At 48.6% G+C, this 21,276-nt stretch overlaps 1 protein-coding gene across 5 annotated transcripts; it reads left to right on the top strand.

The window, feature by feature from the left end:
• The first annotated feature begins 210 nt into the window (after window positions 1-210).
• Window positions 211-11,268, top strand: DDRGK1 (DDRGK domain containing 1). 5 transcript variants are annotated; one of them, XM_081257898.1, is made up of 10 exons: window positions 211-398; window positions 1,604-1,810; window positions 3,022-3,134; window positions 3,363-3,464; window positions 6,743-6,865; window positions 7,193-7,231; window positions 7,668-7,758; window positions 9,835-9,891; window positions 10,421-10,469; window positions 10,800-10,936. In XM_081257898.1, exons 1-9 carry the CDS (start codon window positions 230-232, stop codon window positions 10,453-10,455), a joined length of 936 nt encoding a protein of 311 aa, XP_081114024.1. In that variant the 5' UTR covers window positions 211-229; the 3' UTR covers window positions 10,456-10,469; window positions 10,800-10,936. The 5 variants fall into 5 exon arrangements, with proteins under 5 accessions (XP_081114024.1, XP_081114022.1, XP_081114021.1 ...); XM_081257896.1 differs by lacking the exon at window positions 7,668-7,758 and having other exon boundaries at window positions 220-398; window positions 10,800-11,268; XM_081257895.1 differs by lacking the exon at window positions 10,421-10,469 and having other exon boundaries at window positions 220-398; window positions 10,800-11,268.
• The last annotated feature ends 10,008 nt before the right edge of the window (window positions 11,269-21,276 follow it).

Below are 21,276 nucleotides of genomic sequence, written 5' to 3'. Positions count from 1 at the left end.
ACAGGTTCAATCCCTAGCTGGGGAACTAAGATCCTGCAAGTTGTGCAGCAAGGCCAAAAAAAAAAAAGGATATATATGTATAGCTGAATCACTTTGCTATACAGCTAATTAATTCATTCATTGCTGTACAGCAGATTAAGAAAAAAATTAGGGCCTCTAAATTTAGTGTGCGGCCTGGGCGGGGCCGAGTGGTGGGCGGGGCCTAGAATGGGAAACGGGGCGGGGCCACATGGGCGTTAGGCGGGGCCTGGGAGATCCCGGGCCTCAGGGTGGACTCGCTGGCTGGTTCCACCTGGAAGCCGTTGTTATGGTGGTCCCGGTGGTGTACTTGGTGGCGGCGGCTCTGCTTGTCGGCCTTATCCTCTTCCTGACTCGCAGCCGGAGCCGGGTGGTAGCAGGTAGGAGTTGTCGCCACGCCATGGCCGGTGGGGCCGCGCCTTCTCTGACTCCGGAGCCTCTGTAGGCCGTCGAGCCGCGACTCCTGCGCATGCGCCAGCTTGCCTGGTTGGGCTGACGAGGTAGCCGCGCCTTTCGCGGCAGGCAGGCTGCGCGCATGCGCATACGTGCGCGAAGGGGGATCAGCGGGGAGCCGCAGAGCAGGATTGCGGCTCGGGGACAGAGTAGCAGGGAACCTACGCCTTTCTCCTGGCCCCAAAAGAGAGCCTCGCCTCATCTCTCCCCCGGCCCCTTGGCACTGTAGAAGGGTCAGGCCCTGGCGGGCACTCACATCCCTCATCCGGGCAACCCTTCTCTGCGCCCGTTGGGGGATCCACAGGGGTTTCCCATCCCTCCCAGGCTGGCTCCAGAGCAGCTGACGAGGAGGGGGAACCTAAGTTTTCTACCTACCCATGAGCTGAACAGAGCATGAGGTGGCTCCAGGAAGCTCTCTCCTTCACCCTCAAGGAGAATACACATGTGGCCATGCACCTTCCTCCTTGTTTTGCACCCCGCCCTCCAGGGCACAGAACCCATACACCTGTCATCCTCCATCCTGCCCCCCTCCCCATCATTTCTTATCAGCATATGGGTTTGTGTATATGTCTCTTCCCCCTCCTTGGACCCACAAGCTACTTCAGAGCATCTGTGGGAGCGGGGGGGGTGCACAGAGAAGCTGAGATAAGGCAAATAGCCAACAAATCTTCCTGAGAGGAGAGACTCAGCCCTCGGGTGTGCCCTCTGATTGGGGTGCCAGATAAAACCATGGCAGGTGGTGTTAGGCAACAGATAAATGCAGTCCTGCCGTGGGCATTCACATGAGGTCTGGAGAGGTCAAGGTGGGCTTCCTAGAGGAGGTAGAGCTTCAGCTCCATCTTGCAGGTGGTAGTTTCCTGACAGGTCAACTGGAAAAGTGGGGCCTTGAGAGGAAAGGAAGATATCAGCACAGGTGGGAGGGATGGGGTGATCTTGCTGTATAGGACCAAGGTCTGGGTTTAGGATATGAAGGCCTCCACAGTCAGACTGAGAAATTGGGACTTTGTGCTGTGGGCAGCGGGAGCCTGGAGGAAGTTGAGCCAAGGAGGGTGAGGCTTCCAGGACGCTGTTCCCCCTGCCATGAGGTGGTTTGGGCTGCCAGACAGAATCATGGTTCTTCTCTTCCCTACAGCTGTCCATGGGCCTTTGCACAATGAGGAGGAAGCAGTAGTAGCAGGCCGAGTGGCCCAGCCTCAGCCCCTGGAGCTCGAGGAGCAGAGAACTGGGGGCAGGCCCCGGCGCCGCAGGGACCTGGGCAGTCGCCTGCAGGCCCAGCGTCGAGCCCAGCGGGTGGCCTGGGCAGAAGTAGTTGAGAATGAGGGGGAGGCCGTCATCCCAGGTGAGAGGGGCCCAGCCTGGTGGAGAAAGGGCCTGGGTTAGAGGGTGAGGGGACCCCCAAAGCTGGGCAGAAGAGTGGGGTGTGAAGCCATAGTGTGGGAGGGTTATCTGGGAGCCATAGGATGTAGTTAGGGGAGACTTAGGACCCAGCCTTTGCTCCCGGGGACTAGCAGCTCTGGACCCTGATCCCTATTCCATTGAGCCAACCCCCTCTTCCTTCATTTTGGCTCTCAGTGTCCAAACAGGAGGGCAGGAGTCTTTTATTTATTTATTTATTTATTTATTTATTTATTTATTTATGTCTGCATTGGGTCTTTGTTGCTGCGTGCGGGCTTTCTGTAGTTGCAGCGAGCGGGGGCTACCCTTTGTTGCGGTGCTCGGGCTCATTGCAGTGGCTTCTCTTGTTGCAGAACAAGGGCTCTAGGCGCATGGGCTTCAGTACTGGCAGCACGTGGGCTCAGTAGTTGTGGCTCATGGGCTCTAGAGTGCAGGCTCAGTAGTTGTGGCACACGGGCATAGTTGCTCCGGACATGTGGGATCTTCCCAGACCAGGGATTGAACCTGTGTTCCCTGCATTGGCAGATGGATTCTTAACCACTGCACCACCAGGGAAGTCCAAGGGCAGGAGTCTTTAGATTGATCTAGAGAGTTCTTCAGTCCACTCCTTTTTTTTTTTGGCGGTACACGGGCTTCTCACTGCTGTGGCCTCTCCTGTTGCGGAGCACAGGCTCCGGACGCGCAGGCTCAGCGTCCATGGCTCACGGGCCCAGCTGCTCCGCGGCATGTGGGATCTTCCTGGACCAGGGCACAAACGCGTGTCCCCTGCATCGGCAGGCGGACTCTCAACCACTGCGCCACCAGGGAAGCCCAGTCCACTCCTTCTATTCCAGCACTCTCCTTGTGTGGGCACACTCATTTCCTGAGGGCTTAACCCTTGGGTTAGAGTGCTTTCTTTATGGCTATGCAGATCTAAAGTTATCATCTGTTTTCTTACCCATGGTTCCCTCACCCCTCCCCCACACCTAACACACACACCCCCAGATGAATTTCTGCGTGGCAGAGGCCTCTAGAGGGCAGAGCTGGGCTAGTGGTATTTGCAAGTGAGTGGAAGGAGATCCCCCCCATAAGGAGAGGGACAAGGGGTAGGGTGGATCCATCATCATCAGTCCTCCATGGCCAGGACCTGAAGTGTCTTTCTCTGACCATACTCAGCCCAAGAGGAAGAAGACATCGAGAAGCCAGTGGAAACTCACCTGTTAGGGAAAATTGGAGCTAAGAAACTACGGAAGCTGGAGGAGAAACAAGCACGAAAAGCCCAGCGTGAGGCAAGCAGGAGGGATGGGGTGCGGCTCTGAGAAGTGGGAAAGGGTCTTCTAAATGGCAGACCCTCCCCTCGAGGCTCTTTGCATGCTGGGCTGGTATTTGATGCTTGCCTGTCTCCGTCTCCTGCAACGTTGGTCTGTGGACAGGCCTCGCCTGGCCTGGCCTGTTTGGGAGGTGGGCAAACTCTAGCTGGCGGTGGAGATGTGCCCCCCATGAAGGCCTTTCTCCAGGCAGAGGAGGCTGAGCGTGAGGAGAGGAAACGCCTTGAGTCTCAGCGTGAGGCAGAGTGGAAAAAGGAGGAGGAGCGGCTTCGCTTGGAGGAGGAACAGAAGGTGAGCCAGGCCCCCGATGCTGACTTCTGACAGCTGCCCAGGTAGCCTTGATACCCATGCCGCTTCCCAACACCTCCAGCCTAGAAGAGGGGCCTTGAGCCAGGTGCCGGCCCTGGTTTATTTGGTCCCTGAGCTCTAGGCACAGCCTCTGTAAAGCTGCTGCTGAAAAGTGAGCCTGAGACTGAAATTTTGTGCATGTGATTTATTGGACACACCTGAAGCATTTGAAGAACATTGAGGCAGAGTGGCTAGAGCAGGGTAAGGAAGTAGGAAAGGGGTCAGAGAGGTAAGGTGGCAGAGGGGGGGTTCTGGATCCCAAGGATCTTGAGGCTGTTAACGGACATTGTAAGAGATGGTGGATTCTATCTGTACCAGGTTCTGTTTGGGGCCTGGCATAGAGAAGATGCTCAGGGAATGGAGGCCACTGCAGTAAGGGCGGTGAATCAACCTTTGTTTGCCAGGTGCTTCCTTCCTTCTGAGAATCAGGTGCTGAAGAAAGGCAACATCAGAAAGATGTGGGGTATACAGGGTGAGAGCCAGGGCTGCCCAGATGGGAAGACCCCATAACGCGGTGCCTTTGGCCTCTACTGGCCCTATTGTCCAGGGACACTGGATGGCAGGAAGCCTGGCTATGGGTGCTATAGCAGATGGGCTGGAACACAGCAGAGGGGAGGCATTAGTTGAGAGAGTTTTTTACCTTTCTGAATATTGATCCTAATAATGCACCTTAAATACTCTGGGACTCTTCTCCCCTGCACCCTAGATTCCCTTATTATTAACATCATACCTTACTGTGGTATATTTCTCACAACTAATATTAATACATTATTATTAAGTGAATTTGACACATTATTGGGATTTCTTTAGCTTTCCCCAAATATCCTTTTTCTTTCCCAGGGTTCCGTCCAGGATACCACATTACACTTAATTGTCATATCTCCTTAGGTTCCTCTGGGTTGTGACAGTTTCTCAGACTTTCTTTGCTTTTGATGATCTTGACAGTTTTGTGACCTGTTGGGCAAGTATTTTGTAAAATGTCCCTCTATTTGCGTTTGGCTTATGTTATTGTCACGGTTAGACTGGGGGTTATAGATTTCTGGGAGGAAGACTGGAGGTGAAGTGTCATCCTCACCACAACATAGCAAGGGTACATGTTATCAACTTGACTTATCACTAGTATGTTAACCTTGATCACCTGGCTAAGGTTATATTTGCCAGATTTCTCCATTTCTCATGCTTCTTTGGAAACAAGTCACTGCACAGCCCACACTTAAGGGGTAGGGAGCTATGCTCCACCTTCTTAAGAGGAGAGTATTTACATAAAGTATTTTTTTGTACAGATTTATCTTTTCTTCTTTCTTTATTCAATTGTTTTATTTTTTTAAAGCAATTAAAAAATTTTTTTTTCTTTTTTTTTCTTTCCGCTCTACACGGGCCTCTCACCGCTGCGGCCTCTCCCATTGCGGAGTACAGGCTCCGGACGCGCAGGCTCAGCAGCCATGGCTCACGGGCCCAGCCGCTCCGCGGCATGTGAGATCCGCCTGGACCGGGGCACGAACCTGCGTCCCCTGCATCGGCAGACGGACTCTCAACCACTGCGCCACCAGGGAAGCCCCTCTTTTTTTTTTAATTAATTTATTTTTTGGCTGTGTTGGGTCTTCATTGCAGTGCACAGGCTTCGCATTGCGGTGGCTTCTCTTGTTGTGGAGCACGGGCCCTAGAGCGCACAGGCTTCAGTAGTTGTGGCACGTGGGCTCAGTAGTTGGCTTGTGGGCTCTAGAGCGCAGACTTGGTAGTTGTGGCACGTGGGCTTAGTTGCTCCATGGCATGTGCCATCTTCCTGGACCAGGGCTCGAACCCATGTCCCATGCATTGGCAGGCGGATTCTTAACCACTGTGCCACCAGGCAAGTCCCCAATTGTTTATTTGTATCCACATGGACTTATGGATATTTATTTGAACTTTGTATTATAATCCAAATGCTATCTTTTTTTTTTTTTTTTTCGGCCACGCCATGTGGCTTGTGGGATCTTAGTTCCACAACCAGGGATTGAACCTGGGCCCTCAGCAGTGAAAGTGCAAAGTCCTAACCACTGGGCCGCCAGGGAAGTCCCATCCAGTGCTATCTTATTTACTTTTTTGCTTAGATTGTTCCAGCTTTGCCCACTGTTTTTTTTTTTAAGTACTTTCTTACTTTTGACACTGCAAAATGCTCCAGGCTCATCTTGTACATTCCGTGTCCCAGCTTTAGCTTCATGTTTAAAATAGATCGTTCTGAGAATTCTGGAAAATGGGTTGATTTGGGGTGAGACTGTTGCAGTAGGTTGTGCTGGTGATGGAGTGACATGGGTGGATCAAGTTTTCCACAAGTTAAAGAAAGAAGTGGTAGATGGGGCCTCATTTCTGACCAGGGCATCTGGCCAGATGGTTGTGTGATTCACTGAGCCAGGGGCCCAGGAGGAGTACCAGATGTGTGGGGAGTAGATCACAGGGTCTTTCTGGGACATAATCAATTTGAGGTGCCTGTGAGACAGCCCAGTGGGTGTGCCACTTGGGCAGTCGTGCGTTTGCAAGGAGAGATTTGGGTGGGGATACAACTGTGGCGGCCACTGGCAAGGACATAACTGTTGATGCTGTGGGCATGGTGAGGTGGCCCAGAGAGTGAAGGAGAAAGAAGGGACAGGGCTGAGTGATGGAGGAGGCGGGAAGAATGGCCCAAGGAACAGGAGGAAATCCAGGAGAGGGTAGGGTCTGGATGCCAAGGGAGGGAAGAAAGGATGGTTGGCCAGGCCACTGAGAAGACAGGGGTATGAGGCCTGATGGTTGTCCTTTGGCTTTTGTGGTTGGAGGACATGGGTGAGACCATAGCAGGACTTGTTTTGGTGGAGCTGAGTATGCAGAAGCCAGATTGGAGTGGGCTGGAGGGATGGATGATTGGTGGGAAGGGGAAACTGGGTGTTTGTTCATGAAGTTTGGATGTGACAGGACAGGAAGTGAGAGGGGAGGTGACTGGAGGATATTATGGGGGGGTCATGGCAGGATTTTCAGGGAAAGGGGGGCTGAGCAGCATTCACCTGGGAGGTGATGGAAGTGACTGAGAAGAGGGATCCTGCTGTTCAGCTTAGGAACCAGAGGGATCAAGGTCTTAAAGGAGCTCTGTCCCTGAGAAAGGGCTGGTCTGGATGCTCTGCTGCCCTGTGGGGGCAGCAGAGACCAGAACAGGATAGGGTGGGCACTCACCTCAAAATATCTGACTCTTGTCTCTTCTGTGTCCACAGGAGGAGGAGGAGAGGAAAGCCCGGGAGGAGCAGGCCCAGCGGGAGCATGAAGAGTATCTGAAACTGAAGGAGGCCTTCGTGGTGGAGGAAGAGGGTGTGGGCGAGACCATGACCGAGGAGCAGGTGGGCCCACCGCCCCTAGGAAACCCCTCCCTGTGCCCAAAAAGATGAGCCACCCCGTCCCAGACACCCCGCTGCTCCTCACCTGCCTCCCCAGTCAGGCAGTGAGAGGCGGGTGGGCATCAGGATCAGCAGGCTCTAGCGGCTGAGACCTTGTCTTTGGGAGAAGTGGCGCCTCGATCCCCGCACCACAGGAGGCTCTACTGCTCACGCAGGTGGTTGGACAGGCACACAGGGCAGGCAGGTGGCACTCACATGGGCAGGTGTGTAGGCATAGACCCTGTGGCCCCTGCCAGGGGGACACTCACCTTGATTTCTCTGCTCCTCTAGTCCCACAGCTTCCTGGCCGAGTTCATCAACTACATTAAGGTAAGAAGCCACAGAGCAGAACCTGGGTGTCAGCTGCCTGCTTCTTGTGTGCATGTTGGATGCATCTTCAGGGCCTGGAGGGAGTAGGCCTGAGCGGGGGCTGCAGGCCTTTCACTCAAGCTAGTGCAGGAGTGGGCAGGTGGACAAAGAGAGGCTGAGCTGCTGGGGTCCTGGCCAGGAGAGTCCCTTCTCTGACCCCAAAGGTGGAGAAGGACCTGGTCTGTGTGGGAAGTGCGAGTCTATGATCGCTTCCTCATGCTTAGGGTTTGACAGTTTCCCTGCTCTTCAGACCCCATGCTCAGTGAGTCACTGTGTTTTCAAGTTTCTTCACGTGTGTTTTCTGCCAGTTCTGTCATACTGAGGCTCTACTGAGGTGACACAAGCATCCCCTGCCATGTGTTCCCAACCAGTAACTTGGGTCTTCCGGGGGATATAGGATGATGTTTCCTTTGGAACCTGGGGCAGGGCAGCAGGTGTGCCCCCTTCTGTCTACAGCTGCAGCGCAGGCCTCCCGATTACTGCTCCAGGTTGCGTTGCATAAGCACGTCCTGCTCTGCTTTGCTGCTAAGCAACTTCTCCTCTCCCACAAAGGATGCAATGAGGGGAGAGGTTTTCAAGTGCAGCTCAGGGGTGCAGAGGCGGCTGAGGGAAGGAATGCAGAGGGAGCGGAGGCGGTGGTGGGAGTGGTAACCAGGGGCGCCAAGGAGCCGGGGGCTTGCTAACCCTCCCCCACCTCTCCCAGAAGAGAGTGGGGTTTAGACAGCTCCCAGCCGGCGAGGGGCTAGGCTCACAGCTGGGGGCCAGGGCTCCCGAGAGGGAGAAGGCTCCCTCAGACTGCCGCCATTTCCCTCTGATGGAGCCCATTCTCCACCCTGGCACACTTGATTGAGGGCTGCAACCCTGGGCAGGGTATCTCACGCTTTCCTGCTGCTGTTTGGAGCTCACTGTCCCCACCTACCCAGTGGGGAGCAATGTAGTCCTGAGTCTCTCCTCCGGGAAGCCCTCCTGCATCAGCTTCAGGTCCCCCTCTCCAAGGCAGAGGCCTGAGAAAAGGTACCCAGGGCAGTGCCAGCCCTCGCTCTCAGCACCTCTCTGGAGGGGCCATTTTCTGAGGGTTCTCCAAACTCTTTTGGAGTTTAGAAGTCTCTCCAGCCTATGCTAGCTGATTCTCCCAGAGCTGCTGTCTGCAGAGAGAAGGAGAACTTCCAAAATTCAGCCTACCCACCTTCCTCTTGGTTCCAAGGGGATGGGCCCTTTTGTCTTAGGGTTTCAGAACTGGAGGGACATTTCTGTGAGCAGCAGTTATGTGCACAGGCATAGCTTGCTCTTGTTACTCCACTCTTCTTTCTGATTGAGGCTGGGTTGGTTGGTTTGTTTTTCCAAACATACTTTTGGCCCCAGCAGCCCCTCAGGCCAGGTTTTCAGGGACCACCTGGAGTGACTCCATATTCCCACTCTGAGCTGTCGCTCAGAGCCCAGCACCCACTCCCTGCTTTGTAGGTAGAGGCCAGCTGGCCAGGTCACCTTGTGCTCGCCCACACTCTGGCCCAACTGCCGCTTACTTGCCTGCCTGCTTACATATTCTGTTTGGCATTTCAAACAGTCACATGCCATCTGCAGCTGGGGCGGTGTCACCGTGTCACTCCTACCTCAGCTCATTTGCTATGGAAGATTCACAGAAACGCAAAAGACCGCCTTCTCTCAAGTCATATGCTGTCTGTTTGCGGGGGAGGCGGGGGCAGGTGCATGTGTAGGATCCAGCAGTGGACCCTCAGCTGCATCCCTGGGAACTAACGTTTCTCCTGAGGATGTGAGGGAGGCACGTGGCACACGGCTGTGTGTGGAAAGCACTGAGCAGTGTTGTCAACAGTTATGTTAAGGGGGTCTCATATGGTGAGAAGAGGATGGGTGAAAAGTAGTATGGGCGTGTCAGGGTTGTGGTACTCTCCAGGCCAGGGGGCATTGAGCAAAGGCGAGGCAAGAATGAGCTTCTACCGAGGCCCTGGCTTATTGGGGCCTTTGCTCTGCTCTGTTCTTCTCCACGTTCTCACCTTCCTCCTGGCGGGGCTGTGAGCTATGTCTTTTTCAACATTGCTTCCCCAGCAGCTTCTCAGTACCTTGTCCTGGCAGGTTCTCAGCAAATACAAGTCCTAGAAGAAGTTTCTTTAAATAGCTTTTGGTGACTGTCACCCCTCCCCTTCATCTCTATGGTGCTTCCCCTTCCAACCTGCCCAAGATGTTAGAAAGATACGTCTGGTTGCAGAGGAGAAGGTGGCAGCTGTGCTTGGTTCTCCACTTGTGAGTCTTTCTCAGGGTGGTCTTCGGTCCCGGAGCCTGGGGGACAAGTGGTAGTTTTGGGCAGATCTCTGCCCACAAGCAAGGGAAATGAGATAGGTTATGAATGTGTGTGTCTCTCCATATGGGTAGTTGGGAGAGTGCGTGAGTAGTGTGTGAAGGGAGCAAGGCTCTCCCATAGGAATCTGCACAGTGTTTATCCAGCCACCCAGAGCAGATCGGACCGGAATGCCAACTTCAGAGGGTTCCAGTGCTGAGAAGGATTTGCTCAAGCTCAGCCTCACTCCCTTTCCACCTTTTGTTTGTAGCAGTCCAAGGTCGTGCTCTTGGAAGACCTGGCTTCCCAGGTGGGCCTGCGGACTCAGGTAAGCCCTACAAGGTGGCCTGTTACATGGAGTGTGGCCATGGGGTCTGTGTGGCTGTAAGAGAGGGCCTGCCCTAAAGATGGAAAGTCTTGATGCCCCTTCCACCCTGCCCCCAACCAAGAATGAGTAGACTGTAGGAATCTCTTGGCACCCCAGGAATCCTGCCTTTCTAACTAGTTGGAAAACAGGCAAGGAGAAAAAAGAAAAATGTCTAAACCCCATCACTCTTAGCAGCCCAAATCCAGTTACCTTGACAGCTGTCTTACAACAGGCTATACCAGCCTTTTCGGCCAAATGTCACCAACGGTTCTCCCCTGGTTGGAAGAGAGCCTCTCTCAGGGGTCCTGCAGGGTCCCAGGACCAGAGCCCTTTCTCTCTGGGTCCCTCCAAAGGAGAAACATGGAGTCACATTGCAGGGTGGCCATGAGAAGGAGAGGAGGAGATTCGGCTGTGGTGGGAGGGAGGTTGTGAGTGCCTTTTCTGGGGATGGCAGCACCCATCTCTGCTCTGAGAACTGTTCTCCTCATAGGACACCATAAACCGCATCCAGGACCTGCTAACTGAGGGAACTCTTACAGGTGAGAGGATAAGAGTCAGTCATTATGGGCCCTGGCCTTGGGGAGTATCTAGCCACGTGGGGCTGCAGGGACTTATTGCAGAGGTAGGATGACCACCCCGGGTTGGGGGAGCAGTGTACTGAGGAGGGGGATGCAGTTACAAGGAGGACATGCTAAGGCCTGGGGATGGCTTTGAGTGACGAGGACAGGTAAGGAAGCCTGATTTGACTCACCTAGTCAAGATTGGATACAGCCAGGAAAGGCCAAGTAGACAGGCAGGAAGGGTGGGTGGGTGGGCATCCTCAGGCCAGGTGGGGAGGGCTCAGCCCCACAACCTGCATGTCCCCACAGGTGTGATTGACGACCGGGGCAAGTTCATCTACATAACCCCGGAGGAACTGGCTGCCGTGGCTAACTTCATCCGACAGCGGGGCCGGGTATCCATCACCGAGCTTGCCCAGGCCAGCAACTCCCTCATCGCCTGGGGCCGGGAGCCCCCTGCCCAGGTCCCAGCCTGACCTAGCCCTTCCCTCTTGGACTCAGAGCTGGCATGGTCTAGCTGGCTATACATCTTTATCCCTCCCTTGCATGCTGGGGCAGTGATGGAGTGTGGGCCAGGCAGTTACAGATTCAAGGTCTATGAGCACTGGTGAGCTTGGCGTGGCTTGGTGTGGCAGAAGGGGTGCTAGGTGAGCAGGTGAAAATCTCAGCCTCAGAATATATCTTGGGAGTGGGGGTGGGGTCCTTTGGAGGCAGATACAAGTTCCGTTCTTATCAAGCATGTATTCATCCATTCATTCAATAAAAAGCGTTTACTCTGTTCCTTTGTGTCCTGCAAGCCCAGCCCCCAAGGCCTGGATGAGGTCTTACTCCTCCTCCCCTACCTTACCAGAGCCAAAGTGGGAATCCTCTCAGGCCACATCTCCTCGAACTGAGGAAGGAGTTCCCACCACGAGAGCCCGTAGGAAGAAGAGTTAATGAGAAGTGCCAAGGATAGAGTCCTAGGGAACATTAGCCTTAAGAGGGACAGAAGGGAGGTCAGGGAGAAGAGAGGCTGGGCCAGCTGCTTGTGGGACAGGGAGAAGAAAGGGGAAGACCTGTGTGAGCTGGATAGAACTGTGCAGTGGAGGGACATTGCTTCATATAGTACTTCACATGAATTCAGCTCTGCATCCTTGACAAAAAGTTTGAATGGGTGATTCCACCCACTGGTGGATGTAAGGACCATATGCTCGAGAGTGGGTTGAGATGGGAGATGTGTGTCTCCTGCAGGGTCAGCACTCTGGTTCCTGTGAGCTGTTCATGGCATGAGCTTCCTGCTGTGCTGAGGGTGAGGCATCTGTTTAAATGTGTATTTTTTATGCAAGATGGCCCCTAAACACAACCACCTACTTCCTCTGATGCCTGGTGGAGGAGGAGGCAGCTTTCTGTTCCTGTCTAGGAGGAAACAGTCTATGTATATGGTGATGGGGAGACAGGACATCAGGCTCCCAGAACAGAGCCTTCCTGAGGGATTGTCAAGGGTGATTTTGACTCATTTGGTGTCATAAGCATAGACTATAGAACCTAAATTCCAAATAAGGCATAACTCTGCTACTTCTGTCAGCAATGGACACTTGAAGTCACCTGGAGCTGGGAAGGGCCACATGCATTGTTTGGAAGGCCATTTGGGAGCCCACAGTCTAGGAAGAAGGAAGAAATAGACATAGATAACCACAGTATGAGATAGAAACATAAAATTCCAAAGGGAAGAGAAGAGCTTACAGTTAGAGCAGTGGTTCTCAGCCCGCCCTGGTTGCTCGTTAGAATCACCTGGGGAGTTTACCGCAGTCTCGTGCCAGGCTGCACCCTGGACCAGTTCAATCAGAATCTCTGGGGTTGGGGTCCAGGGAACATAAGTAAGAGATTACAATGTGTAGCTGAGGTTGAGAGACAGCGAAGGAAGTGAGGGTGGGGTGGAAAGGCAGGCCGTAAAGTTGCAAGTAATTAAAATCCCCAGTCGAAGGAGCTTCTCTGGAAGAGCAAGACAGTAGCTCCAGGTCTCTTCCATCCTTTCCCTCAACCATCCTCAGCCACTGCCATCCGCGTAGCAAGATGACTATGGCGGCCCAAGCCGCCACATTCTACCTTCAGGACACTGCCCACAGGCCTGGAGTAAGAAAAAGGCACAACCCTTCCTCATATCCCAGAAGGCTTCTAAGACTCTTAATGTCCCAGGGGCTTAGTGTAGAGGGGGAAAACCTATAACCCTTTGTGCATTATTTAGTAATCAATCTATTAATCTAATAAAAGTATCAAATGAATAGTTCTTCAGATAGTAAGCGATTAACATTTTTCTAAATATGTACAAACTTTTAACAACTAATAAATGAAAAGTTTAACCACTTAGACAAATTTTCAAGTGTTTAAACATTAATTATTACTTAAATACTTCTAAGCATTTAAACTCCCCAAATTAGTACAGTTGACCCTTGAACAACACAGGGGGTTGGGAGTGCTGGCCCTCTGCATAGGCAAATATCTGCATATAAGTTATGACTGGCTCTCTATACGGAAGTTCCTCCCTATCCGTGGTTCTGCACCCGCGGATTCAACCAACCACAGATTGTGCTGTACTGTAGTGTTTACTGCTGAAAAAAATCTGCGTGTAAGTGGATCCAAGCAGTTCAAACCCATGTTGCGCAAGGGTCAACTGTATATGAAATTATTTTAAATACTTTTATACCTTAAAAAGTTGACCAAACACACATGGTATCATAGTGATTACATTACTGATCTGTACATGTAATGCTAAAACTGATTATAAACATTTAAATACCATGGATTTCCATTTGCTTATTCACTAACTCCATTTTTATTTTTAGTTTTTCCTGGGGGTACAGTTTTTATTTATCCTGGAGCACCAGGGTGGTTATTTCAGGTGGCTGAGAATATAAATGACTGAAGGATGGTGATTCAGAACCAGGGACCCATCTGAGTCCTCAACCTGTTGTGTGGCTCCTCTTTCACAGATTTCCCCCTTCCATCAGGAACTCTAGACTGATGGCTTCAACCAATCAGATAAGTTTTGATTTTTGTAACCCCTAAATTACACAGTGCTTGTTGTGCTAGGTCTAGGTGCCTTATCTTCACAGCCCAACCCAACAGGTCTACTTTGAAAGCACTTTGCTCCCAATAGAGTCCAGTATGATTCAGTTCAGTTCTATTACTACTTTTTTTTTTTTTTTGGCCACACCGCACAGCATGCAGGATCTTAGTTCCCCGACTACGGATTGAACCCGTGCACCCCTGCAGTGGAAGCATAGATTCTTAACCACTGGACTGCCAGGAAATCCTACAACTTTTCTTTTTAAGGCACCTTCAAGGTATATTGACAAGCAGAGGTTGGAGAGCCATATAATAAACTTGTCTTATCAAAATGGTTGTTTACAAAATTGGTCAAGAGTTGGAAAATTATTAAATACTAAGTATGAGGAAGGATACTAAGCACCCCAGGGAATCACAGTAAACAAAACATGGCCCCATCCACAAGTGGGGGCAGGGCAATGCTATTAATATAGCAGGGATACCGCCCATCATTCAGCCAACAGGTGCACGGCCTGTAATTACAAGGTGAGGCCTTTTGGGCTGAGGAGAAGCCAGGTGTGCCGAATGTAAAGGTTTGTGATTGAGGGGCATGGAGTGTTGGGTGGAGGAAAGGAATAGGTGGGGGCAAAGGTGAGACAGGTTGGAAAGGGAGCTTGGGACCCAGCTGGGAAGGGTGGTAAATACTGAGGCCAGAGATTTAGGCTGTATTTAGTGAAGTGTCGGGGGGATGTTTAATTAGTGTTTTAAATCACTAACTCATTTCTTAAGCCTTCTTCGCAATCTTCATATCCCACAAATCTTTATCAGTCTATCACCTCTTCCCTCCACGCTCCCGTTGTACTGTTGGAGGGCACTGCAGCAAGCCTTCACAAGCGCATTCCCCAGACACCTCCAGTCCTAAGCCCTGGCCCCAAGATTGGAGACAACTATTCTACCAATGCTGTGTTTTTCAAAATTTTTTGACAGTATCTCTTACTAAGAAATTGGTTTTATATCAAGGACTTGGTACATGTGTGTGTGCATATATAGAGATAATGAACAGGCTAAAGTTTCACAGTAATCCTTTGCTTATCATGGTTTGATGCATGTTGATACTTGTTTCTCTATTCTTTTTTTTTTTTTTGGCTGCCCCGAGCAGCCTACGGGGTCTCAGTTCCCTGACCAGGGACTGAACCCGGGCCACGGCAGTGAAAGCGTAGAATCCCAACCACTAGACCACCAGAGAACTCCCTGTTTCTCTAACCCACTCACAGATCTCGACCTACAGTTTGAAAAACAGGGTTCTAAGGAGGCTGTTCCTTTTGTATTGACAGGGCAGTATCTGAGTGAAGAGTTGTGTATCATACATAACCTTTAGTAGTCACAGAATTGTACCAAAAGCAATGTAGACTATAGTGGGGACATTGAAAAGAATTTTTTTGCTTGGTTTATTCTGACACCATATATAATTTTTAACTGGTTAATGCAATATTTGATTACTCATTACAGATAAGTGTGTAAAGGAACCTCATAAGAGAACCTACCAAATACTGATACTGTAACACTAAACTTGTTTAAATATATCCCTTTATATAACCTGCTAGATTTACTCTGACCAATTTTAGTCACTTTAACTTTCTTATATGATTTTACAATTTGACTTAAATTTCTAACATGATACAAAAAACACATCCATAATAATAATAATTACACCAAAACTAAAACCAGTAATGTTATGACTGTATCGTAACTGAGTAACTGAGATAAATACTTCTGTTGTTTTATTTTCCTTTATTCCTCATCAATGAGGTAAGTCAAGTCACTTTTTTGTTGAGCTAAACCTCATAGTAGTTGTGTAGACACACGTTTGATGTCTAGTTTGACAGTTGTCTTGATGCCTTTTTAGTTTGTGTGTATTGGACACATGGGAAATGTGGGCCCCCAAGGCAGGTTATAAAAGTTTCATTTAACCACCAGTGTACCTATCTGTAATGATAATGTACAGAGTTTACAGAGAAGACTTTCTGCTGGACATATTTACCCCAGATTTTACAAAAATCTGGTAACATTTTTGGAGTTTGCAAGTTTCCATAAAATTGATTAGAGGGGGCTTCCCTGGTGGCGCAGTGGTTGAGAGTCCGCCTGCCGAGGCAGGGGACACGGGTTCGTGTCCCGGTCCAGGAAGGTCCCACATGCCGCAGAGTGGCTGGGCCCGTGAGCCATGGCCGCTGAGCCTGCGCGTCCGGAGCCTGTGCTCCGCAACACGAGAGGCCACAACGGTGAGCGGCCCGCGCACTGCAAAAAAAAAAAAAAAAAAAAATTGATTAGAGGTTTGGGCATGACCATAATTTCCATGATGCAATAATAATTTAAAATATTATTTTGCTTGGGGCTTTAAGAAGGACCAACATGCTTCACAAATAGAGGTGAGTGCATAAAACTCACCTGAGATGGCAGGTGGGGTGGTGACTTGTATTTCTTTTTACCTTGTTTCTAAATAGCTTGCAGTGAGGTTTATATCGTATAGGTACAGATAAGTCTGTTTGTTAATATTATATAAACAAAGCATCGATTATGTAAAAACAGAAAAGAAAAATGTTACAGAAAAGAAAAATTCCTGGGGAACATAAAACCATATTCTGTCTTAGGTAGAATGTGCCATTAGTAAAGAGTAGTGGTACAAAAGAGAATATAGTCTAATAATGTTTTTGTATTTTTCCTTTAAATTTTCTTTTTCACGGGCCGTGTGTGTGTGTGTGTGTGTGTGTGTGTGAACATCAGCATTTTGTAAAACACCCCAGCATGCTTGGGTCATCAACATTTCACTTATAGTTTTATATTGGTCTAGATAACCACCAAGACTTTTACTGGTCATTCCTAAGAATTTTTGGCCCAATTCGGGAGGTTTTTATTTCCTTTATAAAGCAAGCTGGAAAAAGCTTTGGTACAAACATCCAAACTTTAGCATGGATTTAAGTGCCTGCTCCTCAATTTGGCATCTGGAGATACTGCCCAGTCATCCCAGTGAAGAAGCCCCTAATTCCCTTCTGGATAACTTGGTGGGTAGGACGCCCAAAGGATTACAACAGCCTGCTAATTTGATAGGTTTTCATTTGCATCTCTTCAATATCAGCTGAAGATGTTTACAACTGCTTATTAGACATTTGTATTCTGTGAATGATATATTTCTATCTTTTACCCATTTATCTATAGACCCAGGGTTTTTGTGGTTTCATTCATCATTCAGCAAATGAATGTTGAGTGTCTGTTAAGTGCTTGCATTAGTTTTCTAGTGATGCTGTAACAAATTACCACAAACTTAGTGTTGTAAAACAACACAAATTTATTATCTTGTAGTTATGTAGAAGTCCAACACAGGTCTTACTGGGCTAAAATCAAGGTGGGCTATGTTTCTTTCTGGAGGCTCTTTTCCATTTTCAAGAGACCACCCATATTCCCATGGCCCCCATCCTCCATCTGCAAAGCAAGCTACGTTGTATCTCTCTAACCATACTTCCATAGTCACATCTCCCTCCCCGCCCCCCCAATCCACCACCAACTTCCTCTTCCATTTAAAAAAATATATATTTATTTATTTGGATGTGCTGTGTCTTAGTTGTGGCATGCAGGATCTTCATTGCCGTGTGCAGGATCCTTAGTTGGGGCATGTGGGATCTAGTTCCCTGACCAGGGTTCAAACCCGGGCTCCCTGCATTGAGAGTGTTGAGTCTTAGCCACTGGACCACCAGGAAAGTCCCCCTCTTCCATTTTTAAGTACCCTTGTGATTACATGGAGCCCCCTTGGATAATCTCCAAGTGGAGAGTTATTAGAAAACTTAGTTCTATCTACAATCTTAATTCTCCTTTGCCATGTAACCTAACATAGTCACGGGTCCTGGGAATTAGGACTTGGGCATCTTTGGAAGGCCATTATTCTGCTTACCAGAGTATTAAGATGGAAATATGGAATTTTAAAAAAGGATCCTGTCTACATAGGTGCTACAAGCTAGTGGGAAGACAGGTGATTAATCAATCACACAATTTTCTTCTTTTGTCTCATTTGTCAGATTTTGGCATTAAGATTATTCTACCTTAATAAATTAGAGAGCTTTCCTTTTTTTAATTTTATTGAAGGATAAAAAAGTTCATTTACAGTGTTGTGTTAATTTCTGCTGTACAGCAAAGTGACTCAGTTATACATACACATTTTCTTTTTCATATACTTTTCCATGATGGTTTATCACAGGATATTGAATATAGTTCCCTGTGCTGTACAGTAGGACCTTGTTTATTATTCCTATATATAATACTTTGCATCTGCTAATCCCAAATTTCCAATCCTTCTCCTCCCCAACCCCCCTTCCCCTTGGCAACCACAAGTCTGTTCTCTATGTCTGTGAGTCTGTTTTTGTTTCGTAGATATGTCCATGTGTGTCGTATTTTAGATTCCATATAAAAATATCATATGGTATTTGTCTTTCTCCTTCTGACCTACCACGCTTAGTATGATAATCTCTAGGTCCATAGAGCTTTTCCTCTTTTCCTGTGATTTAGAATGACCTGTTTATAGATAGGTAGAACTCAGCCATAAAACAATCTAGGGCCAGTGCCGTTTAAAAGCGTAGACCTTTGGTACTTCCCTGGTGGTCCAGTGGTTAAGACTCCACACTTCCACTGCAGGGGGCACAGGTTCGATCCCTGGTTGGGGAACCAGATCCCGCATGCCATGTGGCGTGGCCAAAAAAAAAAAAAAAAAAGGGAGATTTTTGATTTTTTTTTTTTTTTTGCGGTACGCGGGCCTCTCACTGCTGTGGCCTTTCCCGCTGTGGGGCACAGGCTCCGGACGCGCAGGCCCAGCGGCCGTGGCTCACGGGCCCAGCCGCTCTGCGGCATGTGGGATACTCCCGGACCAGAGCATGAACCCGCGTCCCCTACATCGGCAGGTGGACTCCCAACCACTGCACCACTAGGGAAGCCCCAAAAGGTAGATTTTTAACAATGCTAATTCTTTTTGTAGTTATTGATCTTATTAAAAACTATAATGTTTTAATGTTTAACCATTTTTCTGTCTGGAAGCTTTAGTGCAATAAAACAAAACATTGAAAAAGAAAAGCTCATTTTGTTATAGATAAAATGATTGCATCCTAGGAACCTCTTTTATACTTCAGGCTTGCTTCCCTCCCCTCCAGATCTGTAACTTGAGTGCACTTCTTCAGCAAGACCTTCTATCTTATTCATAGTTGGGATCCCCTGCAGTCTCAACTTCTCCTTAGTACTTACCACTTTCTAATTCACTATATATTTTACTTATTGTCTCCTCCCACTAGAATGCAAACTCCATTGGGGCAGGGATTTTTGAGCAAATATTTAATATCTAATAGCCTGTCTAAATTTTCAGAGCTTACTCACCTGTTTATTCTTTTTTTAAAATTTTTTAAAATTTATTCATTTATTTTTTGTGTTGGGTACTCGTTGCTGCTCGCAGGCCCTCTCTAGCTGCGGCGAGTAGGGGCCACTCTTCATTTCGGTGCACAGGCTTCTCGTTGCGGTGGCCTCTCTCGCCGCGGAGCACAGACTCCAGGCACGCAGGCTTCAGTAGTCTTGGCACGTGGGCTCAGTAGTTGTGGCTTGCAGGCTCTAGAGCACAGGCTCAGTAGTTGTGGCGCACGGGCCCAGCCACTCCGCGGCATGTAGGATCCTCCCGGACCAGGGCCCGAACCCGTGTCCCCTGCATTGGCAGGCGGATTCCCATCCACTGCGCCACCAGGGAAGTCCCTCACCTGTTTATTCTTGCAAGCAAACTTCTTTACCTTAAAAAAATTTTTTTTTACAAAAGTAATACATGCTTGTTTTAAAAAGTGCAAACATTACCAAAGTGCCTAGAGTCCTCTCTTCTGTCATACTCCCTGAAATCCCACCATCTCAAGGTAGCCACTGTTAGTAGTTTGGTATGTATCTTTCCAGACTTTTCTATGCGTGTACATATATATTCTTTAAAAAATAATAGAAAAATTAGAGTATAGTGTGTATACATGTGATTCTGCCACTTGCTTTTTTGGACTTGCATTGCATTGGTTGCATTGGTATTCACTTGATCAATCTTCTCTTAGTAGATTGATGTATTTAGGTTGAAAAAAACTTTTTTTTTTGACTATTACACCATCATGTCAATGACTGTCTTTGTACATCTGTCATATTATTTGTGATGGTATTTCTTCCAAAAATGGAATTGTTGGGTCCGAGGATATACGCATTTCTCATTTTAATAAATTACCCAATTGTCCTCCCAAAAGGTTGTACCAATTTATACTCTCAAAAATACTTTGTGGGGCTTCCCTGGTGGCTCAGTGGTTACGAATCTGCCTGCCAGTGCAGGGGACACGGGTTCTAGCCCTGGTCCTGGAAGATCCCACAATCCGCGGAGCAACTAAGCCTGTGCGCCACAACTACTGAGCTCATGCTTTAGAGCCCATGCAGAAGCACCACAATGAGAAGCCCACGCACCGCAACAAAGAGTAGCCCCTGCTCACGGCAACTAGAGAATGCTGGCGCACAGCAATGAAGACCCAACACAGCCAAAAAAAAAAAAAAACACTTCGTGATTTCCTATTTCCCTACATCCTCACCAACATGGATTTTTAATTTTTGTTAGCCTGATATACTCTTTGTTTTGGCTGTGCTTCGCGGCTTGCGGGATCTTAGTTCCCGGGCCCTTGGCGGTGAAAGTGAGGAGTCCTAACCACTGGACTGCCAGGGAATTCCCTGTTAGTCTGATATACTCTTGTTTTAATTACTTGCTCTTCACCCCATTGGTGAGGCAGAGATTCCCTCGTTAGGGTTATGGGGATGGCCAAACACAATACCTGACACTGAGCAGGTGAGATTGACAGCACATATACTCACAGCCCAGGGGAGGAGAACACCACAAGCCACCCAGGGCCACAGAGGTGTTGCACTCAGGAATATAGTGAACAACCAGGGACTGTGGGAGGCAGACTTTGTAGCAGCAAGAGGGTGAGTGCCCCCTGGTTCCTGCAGGGGATCTGACTGGCTTCTTTGAATAAATCGGAGGGCCGGCAGAGAACTGAAACCCACTACAATACTCAGAGATAAGCAGAAACTGCACCTCGTCCATTTGATAAGGAGGATTGTTTGACTAGGGCAACTTTCAGTTAGGCCATTTGAGGCCCTCTAGATTTTGTCAAGATAGCACAAAATATTGAATTTTAATTTCAACCATTCCTGGTTAATTATGAGGGTTCTTTGGGGTATTGATTTTTGAATGACTTTTTGGCATCTATTATGATGATTGTTTTTCTCATTTAACACACTCATGGATTATTAAGTTCATATACAATAATATTTAATTTTATTTCCTTGATTTGTGTTTAGGATTTCGTTTCCCCTCTGAGCTGATAAGTATGACTGGTTTGTAGTTCTCCTTTCTGATCTTCCTTTATTGCGAATTGTGGCTTCATAAAATGAAATATTTACCATTTTTGGTTTTCTGTGCTCTGATACAGACTTATAGGGTGAGGATTATCTGTTCACTGAAAGTTTGAGAGAATTATTCCATTAAACCATCTGGGCCTAGAGCCTGTTTTGGACATCTTTCTTGGATAATATTTTCAACATCTTTCTTATTTTTATAATTTTATTTCCCAGAAAATTGTCTACATTATCAAGGTTTTCATATGCATTAGAACAGAGCCAGATACGGTTATTCTCTTATTTTCCTGGTGTTCTTAAGATGCAAAACCAC

The sequence above is a fragment of the Mesoplodon bidens genome (assembly GCF_964165515.1).
Source record: "Mesoplodon bidens genome assembly, chromosome: 15".
NCBI classification, from domain to species: domain Eukaryota; kingdom Metazoa; phylum Chordata; class Mammalia; order Artiodactyla; family Ziphiidae; genus Mesoplodon; species Mesoplodon bidens.
The sequence above is the reverse complement of the archived record's forward strand: the minus strand, read 5'-3'. Positions and strand labels throughout refer to the sequence as shown.